This window comes from Carcharhinus amblyrhynchos, chromosome 26, assembly GCF_965287045.1.
Source record: "Carcharhinus amblyrhynchos chromosome 26, sCarAmb.v2.hapA, whole genome shotgun sequence".
In the NCBI taxonomy this organism is placed as follows: Eukaryota; Metazoa; Chordata; class Chondrichthyes; order Carcharhiniformes; family Carcharhinidae; genus Carcharhinus; species Carcharhinus amblyrhynchos.
In genome coordinates, this window is record NC_137349.1 from 20,249,470 (window position 1) to 20,269,097 (window position 19,628).

Here is a 19,628-nt window from a genome sequence, read left to right on the forward strand (position 1 = left end):
AGGTACTGCCATATTGAGCAAATGACCATCAATCTCTGTGTGTGACCCACACGGGGGGGGGGATTTGAGTTTTCATTTTGGAAACATAGAATCCCTATAGTGCAGAAGGAGGCCATTCAGCCCATCAAGTCTGCACAGACTCTCTGACAGAGCATCTTACCCAGGCCCTCTCTCTGTAACTCCACGTATTTACCCCGCTAATTCCCTTAACTTACACATCTTGGGACAGTATGGAGAAACCTAGCATAGGCAATCAACCTAACCTGCTCATCTTTGGACTGTGGGAGGAAACCGGAGCACCCATAAGAAACCCTCGCAGACATGGGGAACAGCGAACCCCACATAGACAGTCACCTGAGGCTGGAATTGAACCCGGGGCCCTCGCGCTGTGAGGCTGCAGTGCTAACTACTGCTTCTCAGTGCAAGGTGTGCTGTTTTCCCTCATGTAACTCTGTTGCGTTGAGAGGGATTGTTAATTGGGAATAGTGGCTTTCTATTCTTGCCACTATTGTGGGCATTTCCTGCTCAAAGTAAAACACGGGTCCAGAGTTGGGTGGATGTGTTACACTTACAAACAAATTGCGGGAAAAGACCCTATGGCATGTTTTCCATCATTTGTGTCTTTGTAACGTGGATTAAGTTTATGATAAAGGAATTGAGTGCCAGCTGGGATAAGAACTTCAACCAAAAATGATCAATTAACTAGTTTCAATTGTTGACAAAACATTGAAATTCAAATGTGGCATCATAAACTAGGAAGGAATAATTCCAAAGGTAGGGCAGAAGGATCTGATTCATTGGCCCAGATTATTGTTTCCAAGTTGGGAAATATTCACTATTGGGCTGGGCCGAGGGATGGTGAGAGGGCGAGAGGTGTGGGGAATACAGGTGGCTGATGGAGTCTGGTGTACCGCTCCCCTGGAACAGTTTGGAGGGGCTTGGAACATAAAGAGGCTGCCGAGTGATGATACATACTGGTTAACAGACCCTCCTGCATTCTCTGGGACATTGTCCCTGTTGTTTTATTTGATATTAGCTCCGCCAGCTCTCACCCCACATATGGTCACCCAATCTCCCTGCCTCTCATCCATGGCAGCATGGTGGCACAGTGGTTAGCCCTACTTCCTCTCTGCGCCAGGGACTCGGGTTCGGTTCCCGGTTTGGGTCACTGTCTGTGTGCAGTTTGCATGTTCTCCCCATGTCGGCACGGGTTTCCTCCAGGTGCTCTGGTTTCCTTCCACTGTCTGAAAGATGTGCTGCTTAGATGCATTGACCCGAACGGGTGCCAGACTGGGGTGACTAGGGGTATTTCACAGTAACTTCATTGCCGTGTTAACGTAAGCCTTGCTTGTGACTAATAAATAAATAAGCTTTTATGCTAACCCTTTCTAGCCCCTGTATCTACTAAGTGCAAACTAATGGGAACACATGGCCTCTGACCCTTTGCCCCTACACCCTCCATGCTAGCCCAGCAGCGTTCACTCCGGGCAGACTTCAGAACTGTGCTGGGATTAACTAAAAATAAAATGCTAAGTATTTATTACAGAATTCATTTAAAAGCCCATTCAACATTTAAATCCCCTCGACTACTTGCACTCTCCCCTACTGTGATAGTTTGTGAAAGCAGTCAAACAGCAATAATATGAAAACCGTTCACATTGTCAACAAACAGCTATTGAAACAGCAAGCACCTTTTTTTTCAACTGAGACTCTCATCGGGCTGTCTTTATATTCAAAACTTGAAGTGCAAGGGATTGAAATAACTTGATAGATTGACCAGACCACAAACCTTGTCCGCCTTTCAGAAGGGCTCTGGTCTACTCTCAAAAATCGCAAGTCATATTGTTAATATGGAGGCCATTTTGGAAAACATAGAACATTACAGCACAGAACAGGCCCTTCGGCCCACAATGTTGTGCCGACCAATTAAAAAAGCAATGACCCTCTAACCTAAACCAATCCCTTTCCATCCATAAACCTATCCATGGATCTCTTAAATGCCCCCAAACTAGGTGCATCTACAACTGCAGCAGGCAGGGCATTCCAATCCCTCACCACCCTCTGGGTAAAGAACCTACCTCTGACATCCGTCCTATATCTACCACCCCTTAATTTAAAGCTATGCCCCCTCGTGCTAGCTTTCTCCATCCGAGGAAAAAGGCTATCACTGTCCACCCTATCTAAACCTCTAATCATCTTATATGTTTCAATAAGGTCCCCTCTTAGCCGCCTTCTTTCTAACGAAAACAACCCCAATTCCCTCAGTCTCTCCTCATAGGACCTTCCCTCCATACCAGGCAACATCCTGGTAAACCTCCTCTGCATCCTCTCCAATGCCTCCACATCCTTCCTATAATGTGGGGACCAGAACTGCACACAATACTCCAAGTGCGGACGCACCAGAGTTTTGTACAGTTGCAACATGACGTTACGGCTCCTAAATTCAATCCCCCTACCAATAAACGCCGAGACACCATATGCCTTCCTACCTACCTTATCTACTTGATTCCCAACTTTCAGGGATCTATGTATACATACACCTAGATCCCTCTGTTCATCAACACATCAAAAGGCACAAAATCTCCACGATTCTGCAAAAATACGGTCCATTATTTTTTCCTGACAAAAGATGGTGCTGTTTGGCTCTGAATAGTTCAGTACAAAATGTTTTGCAAGCGTACTTGTGGTTTCTCCAGAAACAGGAACAAAGAATCACTAGTGTATCTCATTCTATCGGTATGTGTACGCTGGCAATTGACAGATGAACGTTCATGATGTGGGGGTATCTTTACCTTGCCTGGGAAGATACCTGCTCTGATTTGGTCAGCCGATCACTTTACAACGTGAACGTGTTTTTCTTATTTGTGGGATATAGGCATTGCTGGCTGGCCAGCATTTATTGCCCATCCCTATTTCCCCAGGGCAGTTGAGAGTCAACCACATTGCTGTAGCTCTGGAATCACAGGTAGGCCAGACCAGGTAAGGACAGCAGATTTCCTTCCCTAAAGGACATGAGTGAACCAGATGGTTTTTTTCCCCAACAATGGTTTCATGGTCATCAGTAGATTTTTAATTCCAGATATTTTTATTGAATTCAAATTTCACTATCTGCTATGATGGGATTTGAACCCAGGACCCCAGAACAGTAGCTGAGTATCTGGATTAATAGTCTTGTGATAATATCATTAGGCCATTGCCTCATTATGGGCAGGAAGTAGAGCAGGCAGTCACCCTGAACCCAACTCTATGTTAAAACAGGTGAATATCCGTTAGGGCGTCACGGTGACACAGTTAGCACTGCTGCCTCACAGCGCCAGGGACCCAGGTTCAATTCCCGGCTCAGGTCACTGTCTGTGTGGAGTCTGCACATTCTTCCATGTTTGCATGGGTTTCCTCTGGGTGCTCCGATTTCACAGTCCAAAAGACGTGCTGGTGAGGTGCATTGGCCATGCAAAATTCTCCCTCAATGTACCTGAACAGGCACCGGAGTGTGGTGACTAGGGGATTTTCACAGTAACTTCATTGCAGTGTTAATGTACGCCGGCTTGTGATACCAATAAATAAAATTTAAAACTTATCAAATTCGACAATTTGACTTCTGATGATTCACAAGAGTGTTATTGTGATACAATGATTCAGCACAAATACAGGCTTCCACTCTTCCCTTCTGCATCCTTTGTCAAAAAAAACAATCTCTCTCGCTGGAGGGAGGATGGGTGGAGGTCAGGTGGGAAATCCAGCTCTTAAATACAAGTTTTAGTGATCATCACCTGCTCCCAATTCACTGTGAAGCTCGTCCTGGTTAAGTCTTAAAAGTTCCTGCATTTTTGATATTGATACTCTTTCCCATCAAACAGATTAGGTCCAAATGAGCCTCCGCTATAATATCAAATGTAAATGTCCGAGATTAACTTAAACCAGGTCTTGGCTTTCTTCTTGGGTGGAAAATGGTATGAATGGCAGCAGGAAAATTAAGTACATTCCCCTTTTAAGTGTCCTTGTCAGCCTTTCAAAGTGATACATTATGAAAAGCTCTTTGAGACATATTAAGAGGCAACATTGGTATGCAATTTAATCTGCTGCCTTGGCTGTTTGCCCCACATCAGACTCTTTCCATCCATTATGATGTTGGAACTTCCATTGAACCATAGAATCCCTACAGCGTAGAAGGAGGCCATTCAGCATATTGAGACTGCACCAACCACAATGCCACCCAGGCCCCATCCCCGTAACCCCCCCCTTATTTACACTGTTAATCCCCTGACACAAAAGTCAACTTAGCATGGCCAATCAACCTAACGTGCACATCTTTGGACTGTGAGAGTACACCAGAGCAAACCCACGCAGATACGGGGAGAATGCTCAAACTCCACACAACAGTGACCCGAGGTTGGATTTGAACCTGGGTCCCTGGTGCTGTGAGGCAGCTTAGCACAGTTAGCACAAACACCATGCTGTCCCAAGCCACTATTATTACTTAATGACTCTAGGCAACTGGGAAGCATTGGTCCTTCCCTTTATAATATTGAGGATTCAATCAAGTTTTGCGTTATTACACTTAATGCTTCTAACTGTGTTTGTACTTTTGGAATTACAGGATATAAGTGACAATCTGAGCATAAAGCACCCAAAACTCTACAATATTGGACAGCGGAATGAACTATTTAATTACAAGATCTTCTTAATTACTTTATTACATGGCCTTCTAAGTTCAATAGTTTTATTTTTTATACCATATGGAGCATTCTTGGAGTCTGAGGGAAGAGATGGCACAGCAGTCTCAGATTACCAGTCCTTAGCTACAACCATTGGCACCTCTGTAGTGTTTTCTGTTAATATGGAGGTAAGTCCACAATTAAATCTTTAGCCATTACAGAACTATTCATTGGAACCTATGCTAATAACTATCAACATAAATAATCCAGCTAACAAATGTAAATCCCTATGAAGCTCAAGTTGGCTGACGTACATGAGTCCATGTACCCTTTGGGGTGGAAAAATAATGTGTAATTGGGATGGTGTGGTGGCATAATGGTTAGAACTGCTGCCTCGCAGCGCTAGGGACCCCGGGCTCGATTCTGGCCTTGGGTGTCTGTGTGGAGTTTGCAGGTTCTCTCCGTGTGGGTTTCCTCTGGATCCTTCAGTACTTTTCCCACAGTCCAAAGACATGCTGGCTAGGTGCATTGGCCATGCTAAATTCCACCTCAGTGTATTTGAGCAAGCACCCAAATGTTGCAACTAGGGGATATACACAGTAACCTCATTGCACTGTTAATGTGAACTTACGTGTGACAGTTAGAAACTGAATAAACAACACACCAAGCATAGGCAGCCTCTACAGTGAGAAGCAGGCACGCTCATTTCTCTGATGTCTCTAAGTAAAAAGCATAATGGAACTTTTTATACATGCCACATTCCTGTATTGTGTTACATGGTGTCATGATTTTGGTGGGATCGGGGGGAAGGTGTCTGCATTTACTAATCCATTTGCAAAGAAATTCTTCAACCAAAAGTATTTGAGAATCATTGGTTCAAGCAGTGGATGTGACTGTATTTAAGTGTGGTTGTCAAATACTTCTGCTGATTCCAGTCCTGGGGGTTCTGAGTGATGCGGAGACTCCCTTTCCGGCTTCTTTGTTGCACTCTGCGGGTGAGGGACATCTCTGGGAGCCAATTGCTAAATGGAATTTAGAAGCCAAACAATTCTGTAGAATAGAGTTTAAAAAGTAAAGTTTATTTATTTGTCACATGTATGCCTACATTAACACGCAATGAATGTCAGTCATTGCAATGAACGTAGTATTTTGTCAGAAGTTTAATTCATCTAAATGGGCCGACATGCTGCCTCACAGCGCCAGGGACCCAGGTTGATTCCTGGCTTGGGTGACTGCCTGTGTACAACTTACACATTCTCCTCATGTCTGCATGGGTTTCCTCCAGGTGCTCCGGTTTCCTCCCACAGTCCAAAGATGTGTGGGTTAGGTTGATTGGCCATGTTAAATTGACCTTAGTGTCAGGGGGAATCTTACGGAAGTAGGGCCTGGGTGGGATTGTTGTTGGTCCATACTCGATGGGCTGAATAGCCTCCCTTTGCGCTGTAGAATTCTAAATGAAAAGTATTTTCATGTGGGAGTGAGCCAGTTCCTACTTAATCAAAAAATACCTGCACCTGTCTGGAAGGACTCATGAGAATAACATGCTTTCTGTACAGGTTATGTTGGAGATTTCATACTGGACAGTTCCCAGTGTTTTGTCCATCGTCATCAGTCTTGGACTATACTTTTGCTTCACCTTTTTAACGCAGAGTAATTTCATGTCTCGAATGAAACCGGACATGTTTCACTTCCAAGGTAAGAAAGCAATTTATCTCTTTTGATATATACATTTAACAGAGGACAAGTGAATTATTTTAGCAGAAAAGCAAATTACTGCGGATGCTAAAATCTGAACCAGAAAATGCTGGAAAATCTCAGCAGGTCTGACAGCACCTGTGGAAGGACAGTAGAGCCAATGTTTTGAATCTGGATGATCCTTCAGAGGGTCATCCAGACTTGAAAAGTTAGAGTCATCGGATGGGATTTTATGCCCTCGCTTGTCCCGAAACAGTAAAATCCCGCCCGAGGGAGTGAGGGGGAAGCAGAGTGAGTTAATAGGGCTTAATATCAAAAAGGGCTTGGAGGAAAAAAGGCCAGGTGAGTTTGTTTGAAAAAAAAACAAGGAAAAAAAATTTTTTCAAAACTGCTACAGCAAGAAACAAGGAAAAAAATTTTTTTTCCCCATAAAAAATTACAGTGAATAATGGAGGGGCATGTGATGTGTGGTTTCTGTATGATGTGGGAACTGGCGGACCCCAGGGTCCTTCCCAGTGACCATGTCTGCAGTAAGTGCAGGTTGCTGGAGGAGCTCCAGCTCAAGGTGGATGAGCTGGCCTCTGAGCTACAGACACTGAGGCTCATCAGGGGGAGAGAGGGTGCCCCTAGACTGGCTAAATCTAAGGGTCAGGGACAAAAGGGGGCTGCTGGGAGGAGGAGGAAGGGGGGTGAGGAGCGGAGGCCTCAGCCTCTTAATCTGCATAACAGGTTTGAGGTTCTTGCTTCCACTCTGGAAGAGGACGAGGCAGGTGAGGTTGGTGAGCAAACTGCACACGGTACAGTGATGCAGCAGGACATAGGCAAAGAGAAGGGGAAAAGGAACGTAGTAGTGATTGGAGATAGTGGGGTGAAGAGTATTGACACTGTCCTTTGTCACAATGACAAAGTGCACAGAAGGGTGTGTTGTCTGCCTGGTGCTCGGGTACAGGATGTCGCAGCTGGGCTGCAGAGGAACCTGGAGTGGGAGGGTGAGAACCCGGTCGTTGTAGTACATGTGGGTGCCGGCGACGTAGGCAAAGTGCGGACTGAGGATCTGGGGAGGGAGTATGAGAAGCTGGGAATGGAATTAAAAAGTAGAACCGACAAGGTGGTCGTCTCTGGGCTACTGCCTGAACTGAGTGCAGACGGGCGTAGGATTGACAGGATAAAGGAAGTGAATGGGTGGCTCAGGGATTGGTGTGGGAGGAATGGGTTCGAATTTATGGGGCATTGGCACCAGTATTGGGGTAGGTGGGACTTGTTCGGGCGGGATGGGGTTGGTCTGAATCGTGCTGGGACCAGAGTGTTGGCGAATCGAGTAAAGAGGACTGTAGACAGGGCTTTAAACTAATTAGGGGGGGGGAGGGTGCGAGGGTAGGTGACGCTACGAGGTCTAAAGTTAAGGATAGGGTACAGGTAAGGGAAGAGGCCGAGGATGTCCCAATTGGTGGCGTTACGGCAAATAGGGTCCAGGTGAAGGCTGGGATGAAAGCGCTTTATCTGAATGCACGAAGCATTCGGAATAAAGTGGATGAGCTGGTGGCGCAGATCGACACAAATGGATACGATCTGGTGGTCATTACAGAGACGTGGCTGCAAGGTGACAGGGACTGGGAGATGAATGTACAGGGCTATCAAGTGTTTAGGAAGGATAGGCAGGAGGAAAGAGGGGGTGGCGTAGCTCTGCTGATTAAGGATAGTATCAAGGTGGTAGCAAGGGATGATATCGGAGCCAAAGAGCAGAACGTGGAATCGTTGTGGGTGGAGATTAGGAACAGCAAAGGGAGGAAGACGCTGGTGGGTGTCGTCTATAGGCCCCCGAATAATGATCTGGAGGTGGGGCGGGCTGTTAACACGCAAATAAGTGCGGCGTGCAGGAATGGGACGGCAGTAGTTATGGGAGATTTCAATCTGCATATTGATTGGTCGACCCATGTTGGACGAGGTGGGCTCGAGGAGGAGTTCTTGGAATGCTGCCAGGATAATTTCCTTGAACAGTGTGTGTTGGAGCCGACGAGGGAGCGAGCTATCTTGGATCTGGTGCTATGTAATGAGGCGGGTAGAATTAGGGACCTTGCGGTGAAGGATCCTCTTGGAGAGAGTGATCATTGTATGGTGGAGTTTCTGGTGCAGATGGAGGAGGAGAAAGTGGGTTCCCGGACACGCGTCCTTTGTTTGAATAGAGGGGAGTATGGTAGGATGAGAGAAGAATTGGCGAATGTGGACTGGGGGAGTGCGTTGGAAGGTAGGTCTGCTGAGGAGCAGTGGAGGATCTTTAAGGAGATCTTTCTTGGTGCTCAGCAGAAATTTATTCCGATGGTTAAAAAGGACAGTAGGAAGAGAGGTAATAAGCCGTGGATAACGAAGGAAGTGAAGGAAAGTGTTAAATTAAAAGCGGAGGAATTTAGAGTAGCTAAGAGCAGTGGGCGAGAAGAGGATTGGGAAAGGTTTAAATGTCAACAAAGATTGACAAAGAAGTTGATAAAGGAGGGTAGGAGAAGCTATGAGGCTGGGCTAGCACTTAATATAAAAAAGGATAGCAAGAGTTTTTATAAATATATAAAAAGGAAGAGGCTGGCTAGGGTGAACGTTGGTCCTTTAGGGGATGAGAAAGGGGAGCTAGTGGTAGGGGATGGGGATATGGCTAAGGTCTTGAATAACTTTTTTGTTTCTGTCTTCACGGAGGAGGACGTGAATAATTTGCCGGGTGTTAGCGATGGAAAGGTGGTAGGAATGGAGGGTCTTAATGACATTACTGTTACTAGAGAGGTGGTGCTTGACAGACTGGAGGGGCTGATTGTGGACAAATCCCCAGGACCGGATGGAATGCATCCGAGGGTTCTGAAAGAAATGGCGGAGGTGATAGTGGATGCCTTGGTGGTTATTTTCCAGACGTCGCTGGATTCCGGGGAAGTGCCGGAAGATTGGAAAACGGCTAATGTTACGCCGTTGTTTAAGAAGGGTGCCAGGCAAAAGGCGGGGAATTATAGGCCGGTTAGTTTAACGTCTGTGGTAGGTAAAATGTTAGAATCCGTCATTAAGGAGGAAATTGCGAGGCACCTTGAAGGGAATTGCTTGATAGGGCGGACGCAACACGGTTTCATTAAAGGGAAGTCGTGTCTGACAAATTTACTGGAGTTCTATGAGGATGTGTCTAGGGCAGTGGATAGAGGAGAGCCGGTGGATGTGGTCTTTCTGGATTTTCAGAAGGCGTTTGACAAGGTACCTCACAAGAGGTTATTGCAGAAGGTCAGGGGACATGGAGTTGGGGGTAGGGTGTTAGCGTGGATAGAGGATTGGTTGTCAAATAGGAGGCAGAGAGTGGGGGTCAATGGGTGCTATTCGGATTGGCGGTTGGTGACTAGTGGGGTGCCCCAGGGGTCGGTGCTGGGGCCTCAGCTATTTACCATTTATATAGACGATCTGGAGGAGGGAACCGAGTGCAGGGTGTCGAAATTTGCTGATGACACCAAGATTGGGGGAAAGGCAAATTGTGCGGAGGGTGTGGAGAGTCTGCAGAAGGATCTAGATAGGCTGGGCGAATGGGCCAGGAAATGGCAAATGGAATTTAATGTTGGCAAGTGTGAGGTGGTCCACTTTGGTAGGAAGAATGGTAGGAAGGACTATTACTTACGTGGCGAAAAACTGCAGCAGGCGACGGTGCAGAGGGACCTCGGGGTCCTTGTGCATGAGTCGCAAAAACCCAGCTTGCAGGTGCAGCAGGTGGTCAGGAAGGCAAATGGGATGCTGGCCTTCATAGCGAGGGGGATTGAATATAAAAGTAGGGAGGTCTTGCTGCAGCTGTATAGGGCATTGGTGAGGCCGCAGCTGGAGTACTGTGTGCAGTTTTGGGCGCCGCACCTGCGCAAGGATATTTTGGCCCTGGAGGGAGTGCAGAGGAGGTTTACTAGGCTGATACCGGAGTTGAGGGGGTTGAGCTATGAGGAGAGGCTGAATAAACTAGGCTTGTACTCGTTAGAGTTTAGAAGAATGAGGGGAGATCTCATTGAGACGTATAAGATGATGAATGGGATGGATAGGATAGAGGTGGAGAGACTCTTCCCGCTCAAAAAAGACAGTAGGACTAGGGGGCACAGCCTCAAGATAAAGGGGAGGCGGTTTAGAACGGAGTTGAGGAGGAACTTCTTCACTCAAAGGGTGGTGAATCTCTGGAATTCTCTGCCCGTTGAAGTGGTGGAGGCTGCCTCGCTAAATATTTTTAAGAAGCGGGTTGATGGGTTCTTGATAAGAGAGGGGATTAAGGGTTATGGGGAGAGGGCGGGAAAGTGGAACTGAGCCACAACAGATCAGCCATGATCTTATTGAATGGCGGGGCAGGCTCGAAGGGCTAGATGGCCTACTCCTGCTCCTATTTCTTATGTTCTTATGTTCTTATGAGGTCAATGAACATTCCTGTTGTCTATCCCTTACCCGCTCCGATTCCTGTGGTGAGCAGGGCAGTAAAATTCCAGCAATAGCGTTAAACAGCGCCGGAGAAGCCCTCTGGCCCATTGCGTCTGCACCGATAATAAATACCACTAAAGGTGCACTAATCCCATTGGCTCTATCCTCTCTCCACAGATCCTGTCAGACCTGCTGAGATTTTCCAGTGTTTTCCCAATTATTTTAACACTTTGGTCAATGCCACTATGCAACCAAATTTAAGATTAGCAGATATAATCCAAATGTCTATCTTTATTGCTAGTTTTTCACCAACTTCTCTGTTAAAGTGAATATTATTTTAGCTCTGAGAAATGTTCTAGTATGGGACAAGAACCCTATGGAAACTCTGATTTGATTTGATTTATTGTTACATGTATTAACATACAGTGAAAAGTATTGTTTCTTGCGTGCTATACAGCCAAAGCATACCATTCATTGAGAAGGAAATGAGAGAGTGCAGAATATAGTGCTACAGTTATAGCTAGGGTGTAGAGAAAGATCAACTTAATGCAGGGCAGGTCCATTCAAAAGTCTGACGGCAGCAGGGAAGAAGCTGTTCTTGCGTCGTTTGGTATGTGACCTCAGATTTTTGTATCTTTTCCCCAACGGAAGAAGGTGGAAGAGTGTGTGTCCGGGGTGCGAGGGGCTGCTTTGCCGAGGCAGCGGGAAGTGTAGACAGAGTCAATTGATGAGAGGCAGGAGACTTATGGCCTAAGCCCTAATTGTAGCCCGCACCTTTGTTAAAAGTTGTTCTTCCTTGGTATTTAATTACATTTTCTTTTTCAATCTGCAACAAAACATTACAAAAAGTGACTTGTGAATTTTCATTTAATCAAACAAATGAATGCTCATATAATTGAGAAGCTGGGCTCAAGTGAATTTCACAGTGTGAAGCAGTTGAACCAAGATTCTTTTGTGGCAGAGGCAGCCCTCCGGTTCCACTGATGTCAACAGCGTTTTGTGTGACTTGTCCATCCCATCCCTGGGGAACCCACCATGGGAGGTTGCCTTTGGCGGGACTGGAGGATCCCCTGACCACTCCCCCCCCAACCCCCAATGACCCCTCCTCATCAGAAAGTGCTGGAAAATCCCACCAGTCCTCTTTTCAGTTGGATATTCTAGAAGCAGATTTGCTGTCACAGTGCCCAAAATCTTCCATCCTCATTCGTGGCTGGGATCTTCCAGTGCCTTGAGGTAATACAGCAGATGCTGAGAGAGCAGGATAATTACTCATTTTAGCCACGCAAGTGTTTATTTGGCAGAGGACTTAATGAGGCTTTGTATAGCCGAGAAAGGATACCCTTGGTGTTTTCTGATTAAAGTAATGGAAAATGAGCTAGGTATACAAAAGATTCCACCAGCACGAACAGTCGGGAAATTCTGGGCATGGAGTTTCCATGATTTTAACCCAGCCAAGCTGGAGGAACATTCGGGATGTTCTGTGAATTGGTGGTGATGATGTTCCCATGTACATTCTTCCCTTGTACTTCCAGGGCGGAGGTGGGGGTGGAGGAGGAGGGGGTTGGTGGTTGGTGATTGGCAGTGGTCTACATGTTTGGAAGGTACTGGCAAAGGAGCCCTGGCTAAATTTATACAGTGCTTCCTGCAGTGGCAATGTCCTGGGACAGGGGTGGTTGACCAAACAGTGTGCTTTGTTACCTTTGTGCATTAAGGTCGTTGATATCTGCCCCAATAATGATTAGTGTCAGACGTTTGGGTACTCAATATTTTTTTCCATTGTATTTTGCAGGAGCGGCCTTAAACGTTTTTAAACAGCCTTATGCCTGGCTCATCATCTTACTGACGGTTGCTGTAAATTTTATCCCTTCCATTACAATTCGATTAATTTGGGGAATCTTCAACTCCAAAGATGGAGGAAGAGTAAGTACAGCTACTTTAAATTAGTTTCTTATCATTCATTGTGTCTGGTATTTAGAATCATAGAATCCCTACAGTGCAGAATGAGGTCATTCGGCCCATCGATACTGCACTAACAACAATCCCATCCAGGTCCTATCCCTGTAACCCCACGCATTTATCCAGTTAATCCCCCTGACACTAAGGCGGCATGGAAGCACAGTAGTTAGCATTGTTGCCTCATAGTACCGGGGACCCGGGTTCAAATCCCATGTGGAGTTTGCATGTCCTCCCTGTGTCTCTGTGGGTTTCCTCCGGATGCTCCGGTTTCTTCCCACAGTCTGAAAGACATGAAAGTTAGGTGCACTGGCCATGCTAAATTCTCCCTCAGAGTCCCCAGACAGGCACGGTGTGGCGACGAGGAGATTTTCATAGTAACTTCATTGCAGAGTTAATGTAAGCCTACTTGTGACACTAAATAAATAAACTTAATAAAACTTAAACTTAGGTTTGGCTCAATTGCCGGATGGTGGGCTGGTGTTGGGGGGACGCTTGGGGTCTGGCTTCAGAGAGGGTGGGGGGCAGGTAATACAGTGACAATGCCTCATGCATCAATAAGCTCTGCAATCTGGTGCCAAATAACACTAGCAGCCCATCAGCCACATGGAGATCTGTAAGAAATGTAAAATTAGAAAACATCTACAGATGTAGGTGGATTGGCCGTGCTAAATAGTCCCTAAGGTCCAAAAGTGTGTGGATTAGGTGGATTAGCCATGGGAAAATATGTAGGGTTACAGAGAAAGGGCAGAGAGGAGGGCCTCGGTGGGATACTCTTTCAGAGAATCAGTGCAGACTCAATGGGTCAGATGGCCTCTTACTGTGCTGCAAGGACTCTAACACTGATTCTCCACCTCACCAGATTAGTCCTTCTGCAGTGAAGTTTAAAATTACCCCTTGTGTCTTAAAGACATTCCCCATAGCCCTACAAAGTACGCCAATATTCCATAGAGGAGTCCCTTGGTGGATCAGCTAAGGTGGTGAATGAGGGATGGCCCTTAATGAGTTACAATTTATGCAGTGTGCACTGAGTGGATGCACGAGACGGAATGCAAATGCCTTCACTAAGCGGCAGCCTTTTTTGATTATTTCCAGGCAGCCTACGAAAATCGAAATCAAGGCGAGAAAATTTCCAGCAACAAGGCCAATCACTTCAACAGGGATTCCACACAACGCCGCTCGGCTTATGCCTTTTCCCAGGACAAAGGCTACGCTGACCTCATCACCTCCGGAGCAAGCATTCGGAGGAAAAAGCTCGCTTCAGAAGCAAATACAAACAGTAATGCTCAGAGCATGCCTGAAGGGGAAAAAGATGTGATTCAGGAAAGATTCTAAAGTTGCCGCATTCTTCATTTCGTGCACTTACTGAGATGCTGGAAACGTTCTGATGCTGTTTTGTGGACAATTCTGGTAAATATCCCAAACGCCAGCTTTCTGAAGGATTCTGACTGACTGAAGATTGTGTGCAGCCCACGTTAAACGTTAGTCTTGTCCCTGCAACTTGAATGAATAGAGTGCCTTCCCCCCTGATTTGTTTGGGCCAGTACATAAGATGTTCTGTTATTTCAATCTACTTAACTAGAATTGAGAGATTTTCTTTGCACAGTTGATTTTTAAAAAAATTATTTAGTTTGTTCTGTGGTGCAATTAAGGGATCCGTGATTAGATTTCTTATTTTTGATTTCCGAAAGCCAAACCTCGTTCAGGTTCCCACACCGAAAGAATGTGTGACCACCAGGAAGAGAGATGACTGTCACAAGTTGTTGCCCCAAGTAATGTTTGCACATGTCCACTGACTCTCATTAAATGCTTGGGTACCTGACCTCAATGTAAACTGTTAGAGATTAAGAGGGCAATTTTAATCTAACCCACCGAGGAGGATAATGACCAGTTTGGGTGGAGTTTTTGCCTTTTACACCCAACCTGATATTCTACTTCAGCTTCAATAGGAGTGAAAGTGGAAAATCAACATTGAACCCGATCATTCACGATGGGCGGATGAGGTTAAAATTGTTCCCTACGCATTTAACCCTCACTGGGGATTAACCTTCACTAGAGCATCAAACCACATACCACCTATTAAATTCCAGTAACATATGTGGCACTGCTGGACAGCTACATGTTATGTGCAGACTCACTCCTCACTAGAAGGGTCTTGTCCAATAGGAATCACTGATTAACTACATGTCTTGCCATGTTGGCAACAATTAGGTCATGTGACTAATAAGCACCTTACATTCAGTACAAGAACTTCACATTTTTATTTATTCAACAAGCGGCAATGACCATTCAGTGCAGGATTCTGCAGTCTTCTCCTTTCACCAGCATTTGGAACGCTGACATGAATTGGCCAAACCCGTCACATCTCAGTGCAGCTTCTTCATTTGTTTTCCCGACCCCTGCATGGGGACACCTGGACAATTCGTCACTGAATCCCCCCCACTGTCAACAATCTTGGGGTTACCGTTGACCAGAAACTCAACTTTACTCGCCAAACACAACGGCCACAAGAGCAGATCAGAGGTTAGGAATGTTGTAGCGAGTAGCTCACATCCTGACTCTCCAAAGCCTGTCCGTCATCTACAAGGCACAAGTCAGGTGTGTGATGGAATGCTTCCCACTTGCCTGGATGGGTGCAGCTCCAACAACACTCAAGCTTGACACCATCCAGGGCAAAGCAGCCCTCTTCGTTGGCACCATATCTACAAATACAGTGGCACACTGGTTGGCACTGCTGTCTCACAGCGCTAGGGACCCAAGTTCAATTCTGGCCTTGGGTTACTGCCTGTGTGGAGATTGCACATTCTCCCCTATGTCTGCAGTCCAGGTGCACTGGTTTCCCTCCACAGTCCAAAGATGTATGGATTAGGTAGATTGGCCATATTAAATTGAACCTTAGTGTCTCAAGGTGTGTAGGTTAGGCCAATTTGTGGGGTAAATACATGGGCTTACGGGAATAGGGTTGGATGGAGTTGATGTTGGTGTAATCTTGATGGGCTGAATGGCCTTCTTCTGTACTGTGGGGAATTCTGTGATTCTATGAAATATCCGCTCCTTCTACCACCAACACTCAGTAGCAGCAGTGTATACTATCTACAAGATGCACTGCAGAAATTCATCAGAAATTCTTAGGTAGCATCTTCCAAACCCATGACCACTTCCATCTAGAAGGACAAGGGCACCACCAGCTGCAAGCTCCCTCCCAAGCCATTCACCATCCTAACTAGAAAATATATCGCTGTTCCTTTGTAGTCACTGGGCTAAAATCCTGGAATTCCCTCCCTAATGGCATTGTGGGTCAACCCATAGCACATGGACTGCAACGATTCAATAAGGCAGCTCATCTTCTCAAGGACAACTAGGGATGGGCAATAAATGCTGGCCAGCCAGCGATGCCCATGTCCCACAAATGAATAAAAAATCTTCATGTGAGAAATTGCTGCAAATGTTGATTCTCAGAGCGAAGATGTGTCAGATATGCCCTGTCCTGCTCCATCCAGAGTGCTGATTGGATGCTGCTTGTCCTTTGCCATGAGGTGCCCACTAAGACTGCTAGTGTCGATTGGTCTTGCTTTCTTCTGGCCTGAAGTAGTTATCTCGATTGGTCGAGCTGATGACAATATAAATTCTCCCCTCTGTTTGATGTTTCTGTTGTTTCCATGGCAGCATTTCCAGTTCAGCCTTTTCATTGGGCTTGCACTCCATGATAACGAGTGACCAATTATCAGTAAGCAAAAGCACAAACAACAATCAATAAACATTCACACATTGTGCTTTTCATAGCTTTTTAACCTACAAGCACGCAAAAATGTTCAAATGCGCATGCGTATGAACATTGAGATCACATGGTTGATGATACTGTCTATTATCCATTTTTTGCTTTAAATAAAAAAAATTTTACCATCTGCATCCCCAATTAGCTAGTAGTAAATGTATTAGACAACATTGCACTGGAACACTAAAGGTTGAATATAACACTGACTAAGTCATCAACATTATCAGTGCTTTCCTCGGGTACCATTTTCAGGCATTCAGTCTCTGTTGTGTCTTGAATATAATCAGATGTAAATGTGCAATAGATTGATAGGGGTCAGAGATTTATGCCCTCCCAATGTCTCTCCCTTTATTTGGTTGTTGATCATTTGTATTGTATTCAAATTAGCTCTATCTTTATCACCATGGCATCAGTAAAAATTGATAGTCAGTATTGATGTTTGCACGTGCATGCCTATCTTTGCATCAGGATTTTGAGTAACCCCAGATAGGACCATTTGCAGTCACTTTCAAACTCAAGTTCAACTGAGCACTGTTAGAAGCCAGCATGTGGTTACTTTGCCAGTTATTGTGTGGTTAAAATTATGGACGTATTTCACAGCCTCGCTCCAGTGAGACTGGAAATTCCTGCCCGAGGTCAGACGTTTCCGTTGTCTGTCCTTGCCCGCTCTGATTCTGCGGTGGGCGAGATGGTGGAATTCTAGGGATCGATGTATTTGAAATTCCAAAAGGTAGCTTTACTGAAGGAATCATCGCTTAAATGATTAGCCGATGCCCCAGCACATGCTCTGGTGATGTATATCCCTCAAATACCACATTAGGAAGCTTCAGTAATGGATTGACTCGAATGTTAACTCCAAATCAAATTTTTCATTATTACTGAACCCAAAAGAAAACCAAAGCACGCTATACTCTGGATAATTTGTTCCCAGAGCTGGTGCAGCAGCCTGAATGGGCCTTGTGTATTCCAAAGAACTTCCAGGTGCATGGATAGGAAAGATTTAGAGAGATATGGGCCAAACGCAGGCAAGTGGGACTAGTTGAGTTTAGGAAACCTGGTCGGTATGGACAGGTTGGGCCGAAGGACCTGTTTCCGTGCTGTATATGACTCTATATGTCTTAATCAATGATGCTACCTCTTTAGAGACCAGAGAAGCAAAATTATGTCTCATTTGAGCGGATCAAGTTCTCAAGCTAGGAAGTGATGTTCCCTTTATCCCAGAACCTAAGTGCCTCTGCATGGTTCAGTCCCTGCAGATCTCAATTATTTAGCCAACTTAAAAGCTCCCCCCACCATTCCATCCTCATTCCATTCAAATCATTGCATTTTATTTAGAATTCACAAAATTCATATCTTGGAACTGTCTGAAATTAAATTAATCCTGACCCTTTCTAGCCTCCTTTACTAATATGCTCAGAGCAGCTATACTGAACCTGTGGGATTGACCATGTGCAGATTGGAGTATGGACTGGGAGATGCTTTATTGTTGACCTTTATGTGGTATATTATGAGAAAGGACAATAATCTGAACTCTTCATGTTATTTTTGAATAATGCCATTGGAATTCGTTACACAGAGGCTATATTTGCATATATTGTATTTTTGATATTTTTATATTCAAATGTGTTTGAAATGAAGCATTTCATATAAAAAGACTTTACTGTAAAGATTCAATGAATAAATAGCCTTTTTGCGAATGTTATCAAATCCATATCAGATGCAGACTGGAGATATGTTTGAATTAAGTGCGTATTTTGTCAGAACATAGATTATCACTGTGACTAAGCAATGAGGAATGTGCAACCGTTCAATGGATAGAAATTTTGAACTCTTGCTGCTTTTATACAAACGCATAATGCAATTTCCCCCCGATATCACTGCTGTATTTGATCAATAATCTGTATGAGAATAGTGTCTGTACTAATATCTACTCCTATTTCAATGTGCAAGAAAACAAGTGTCATTGGATGTTACACTTTAAAGTTTCTTCCTCTACTTGAGTACATAGTGTTCTGTTAAATAAATGACTGAGATTATAAAATCATTTTCTGCTGCTTCCAATCAATTTCCTTTCTTTGAGACGATCTTACCGGCCATTCATGCCACGCTCCCACTGCGGTGAGCTCAAAGAATTTGTCACCGAGCCAAATCTTCGTTCACTGCAGCAGGACGGGACTGGCATGAACATCTGTATCATTCCAGCCTGGTACTTTAGGATGAAAGACAAAATACAGCAGATGCTGGAATCTAACTGTCTCCACAGATGCTATCAATCCTGTTGAGATTTTCCAGCATTTTGTGTTTCTTTAGGATGTAAGTCTTTTGCCATATTAGGGATGTCCATTTGTCCTCATGGATCATTGAGCAATATGGAGCCTTGGATCACATGGATGATCCCTTTAATTTGTTACTTTCCCAGTGTGCTGATACCAGCAGATCTTGATGATCTGATTTAGGATTTATCTCTTCAATGAGGCAACAACACCTAAAGTATACTTCTAAGTCTCAGAAGTAGGTTGACAATAACAGCGCAGTGAAGTTACTGCGACATACTCCAGCACTTGTTCAGGTACATTGAGGGAGAATATAGCATGGCCAATGCACCTAACCAGCACTTCTTTCAGACTGTGGGAGAAAACCAGAGCACCTGGAGGAAACCCACGCAGACACGAGGAGAACATACAGATGGCGACCCAAACTGGGAATTGAACCTGGGTCCCTGGCGCTATGAGGCAACAGTGTTAACTACTGTGCCGCACATATGTTCTGTGCCATCTTGGTGGCCCATTGATTACAAATAGAGCTTCAGATCTAGATTAGTCTTTTGCAATGTTCAAAGTTGCTGCTGCTGCTTACAGCTATACCTATCAGGGAATCTGCTATCATGGTATGGTACACTCACCAGTATTCTGTTCTCAGGTCACTATCTGTGTAGAGTTTGCACATTCTCCGTGTCTGCATGGATTTCCTCTGGGTGGTCCGGTTTCCTCCCACACTCCAAGGATGTGCAGGTTAGGTGGATTTGCCGTGGTCAATTGCCCCTTTAGTATCAGGGAGATTAGCAGGGTATATATGCGAGGTTACTAGGTACAGGGCCTAGTGGGATTGTTATCGGTGCAGGTTTGATAAGCCAAATGGCCTCTTTC

General features: G+C 45.1%; 1 protein-coding gene across 6 annotated transcripts in view; it reads left to right on the forward strand.

Moving 5' to 3' along the window:
• Positions 1–18,514, forward strand: part of LOC145358791 (phospholipid-transporting ATPase IC-like) — a 111,257-nt gene extending 92,743 nt beyond the window's left edge. For all 6 annotated transcript variants that reach the window (XM_080213079.1, XM_080213083.1, XM_080213078.1 and 3 more), the window contains 4 exons: positions 4,598–4,843; positions 6,212–6,350; positions 12,544–12,674; positions 13,803–18,514. In XM_080213079.1, the coding sequence (XP_080069205.1) occupies positions 4,598–4,843; positions 6,212–6,350; positions 12,544–12,674; positions 13,803–14,042 (756 nt within the window). In that variant the 3' untranslated portion in view covers positions 14,043–18,514. The remainder of the gene's footprint in view (positions 1–4,597; positions 4,844–6,211; positions 6,351–12,543; positions 12,675–13,802) is intronic.
• The last annotated feature ends 1,114 nt before the right edge of the window (positions 18,515–19,628 follow it).